The sequence below is a fragment of the Sinocyclocheilus anshuiensis genome, unplaced genomic scaffold (assembly GCF_001515605.1).
Source record: "Sinocyclocheilus anshuiensis isolate Anshui unplaced genomic scaffold, SAMN03320099.WGS_v1.1 scaffold472, whole genome shotgun sequence".
NCBI classification, from domain to species: domain Eukaryota; kingdom Metazoa; phylum Chordata; class Actinopteri; order Cypriniformes; family Cyprinidae; genus Sinocyclocheilus; species Sinocyclocheilus anshuiensis.
The window spans coordinates 707819-710448 of record NW_015557102.1 but is presented as its reverse complement, the minus strand read 5'-3'; the positions used below and the strand labels follow the sequence as shown (position 1 = coordinate 710448).

Genomic DNA, 2630 nt, shown 5'->3' with positions numbered 1-2630 from the left:
ATGCAGTACCTCTTAAATCTAATTTACAGTCATGATTTTAGATGTAATGTGACAGATTACAATGCAAAACATGCAAGAACCAAGGGTGCTTTGGAGTCAATAATAATGTCATATCTGTGATGAAAGGTACATTAACTTTAATTCAACACAAGCAAAAGAGATTTGTGAGCTCCAGCTCAGATTTTCAGGGAATAATTTTTTTTTCTTTGTGCAAAACTGCCATACAGCTTTCGAAGACTTGGAATGCTCACAAGTCCTAGTTCTACTTTCATGATAGTTTTATCTACTCTGTTTTCAATATATGGATATTATTTAGCCATTTGGTGTGCTACTGAAGAAAGACAATCATACAGGGTTTGAATGTCAAGATGAGGTGATAAACTATAGGAGAACAGTCATTGCACTGTCAGCTTGAGATAAAAACCTTCTTTTGTCATTAACGCTTTGAGGAAAACATCAGAGCCCGTTTCATTCAATAAAACACTAGAAATCCAAAACAAATTTTTGATCTATGACCATGACGTGCAAAATAATGCAACAATTAGGCTATTAACATGGCCTTTCCAAAACAAACAACAAATGTTATCATGCTTATTTACTCAAAAAACATCATGACATTCACTAACATATCTGTATGCAATATGCATGGATTGAAGAAGTGGGAAATATTGGGTGGGTTACATGCTAAACTAAAACCAGACCACATACCACATGCAAGCAAGTCTCATATCAACCCGAGCTACAAGCTGCCATGGAAAGAAATCCAAGCTCGGTCACATGAAGTTATTTATGGTATTTCTGAACCTGCTGTGACAAAGCTATGAAGTGAGAAAAATACCATGATCGCTCACAACCAGCAGACTTTATTTACAGATAACATAACAAAACACATTTATAGAGCATCTCTGTGTGTTCTGCATGATTCATGAGGGCCTGAATCAGGTACAATATGAACGGAGTCAAATCACAAAGCAAATCCTGTTTAACATCTTTACAACTGTGAGCTCTCATTCTTAAACTCTAAACCTATGGCTTTGCTAGTCAAATATGCAATATTTATCAGGAACACATCAGGACTCAAAAGTACTGGAATCAGCACCCACAGAGAACAAACCCATATCCAGTGACATCCAGTCACTGATCTGCCATGTGACATGCTCTGTATTTTTGGAGCAATAAATGTCAAGAGTTTTGATTTCTGATGCTCTATTTCTGAGGGATGACAAACACTAAACAGAAGTGCAGGATCCTTACACACCCACTTCTGTGGATCCCCCAGGAATGCTGAAAATAACATGAATTTAGTCATTCATTTTTTCGTTCCAGAAGCACTTCACTAATTCCACAGTAAATCATCCAACTCATGTTAGCAGGGAGAAAATCTGCATTTACCATAGTTCTTGCATAGTAGCTATGGTATTTGTGTGATATCATAGTAAGCAGGCACTGCTTTATCATGGTTAGACCAACATAACTAACAAACAAACGGTATTTGCAAACAACTACCATATTTGTCATAAAAAATAAGCAGATACCACAGTTAATAATTGAAATCATAGTAAAATCTCGCGATTTCGAAAACGCATAATGATTAAACGCGATAGTGCCAAAATACTAAAACAGAAAACTATCACTTATACACGTATTCCCTCTAGACCGGCATAAACTAACACAAACAACACCCTAATAATATCAAACTAGTAGAAACACTAACATTAATAGATAACTACACTAAAAAGCAAATTTATCAAATAAAAACAGTCCATAAGCCCCCAGCATTTAGCAGCAGAGCCAACTTCAAAAACACTGCGCTGCTTTGATTAAAATATCTTCACAAACGCTATTACTCATTAATACACCACTTTAGATCATATCACTCTGTTTTAAAAAAGCATATAAAACGAATAAATTCATACTAAATTTAAAAAAATGAAAAATAAACAGTTTTTTGATGTGATAACATTGAGGTTTACACATACCCTAATAATATCAAACTAGTAGAAACACTAACATTAATAGATAACTACACTAAAAAGCAAATTTATCAAATAAAAACAGTCCATAAGCCCCCAGCATTTAGCAGCAGAGCCAACTTCAAAAACACTGCGCTGCTTTGATTAAAATATCTTCACAAACGCTATTACTCATTAATACACCACTTTAGATCATATCACTCTGTTTTAAAAAAGCATATAAAACTAATAAATTCATACTAAATTTAAAAAAATGAAAAATAAACAGTTTTTTGATGATAACATTGAGGTTTACACATAGGTTTCGCTTCGGCTAGCTAGTGCGTTAGCCTACTAGCTCAGCGTTTGAGGCTCCATTTATGTACAAAACCACTGAAAATAGACAACAGAACGCCTAATAAAGTGTGTTAAGTGTTGAATTAGTGCAATATAAACTAGTATGAATAACAAGCAATAATAATATGCCGTGAATTAAGTCCGCTCGACTGCATTGTCACTCGACAACATAAGCAGTGGGATCATTTATCTCTCGTGTCATTTTTCATCTTGTATCTGGCCGTGTCTCGGATATTTTTTGGTTTTGTAATGTCACCTGTACGTAGTTGCTCTCGCAGTACTCGGCGACTCTCTCTAGGTTGGCGTAGCTGTCCAGCAGAG

At 35.2% G+C, this 2630-nt stretch overlaps 1 protein-coding gene across 1 annotated transcript in view; it reads right to left on the bottom strand.

The window, feature by feature from the left end:
- LOC107677553 (abl interactor 2-like) overlaps positions 1-2628 on the bottom strand; it is a gene marked incomplete at its 5' end in the record, with an annotated part of 23880 nt that extends 21252 nt beyond the window's left edge. The window contains one exon of the mRNA XM_016472484.1: positions 2566-2628. Coding sequence (XP_016327970.1) covers positions 2566-2628 — 63 coding nt within the window. The remainder of the gene's footprint in view (positions 1-2565) is intronic.
- Between the last annotated feature and the right edge of the window lie 2 nt (positions 2629-2630).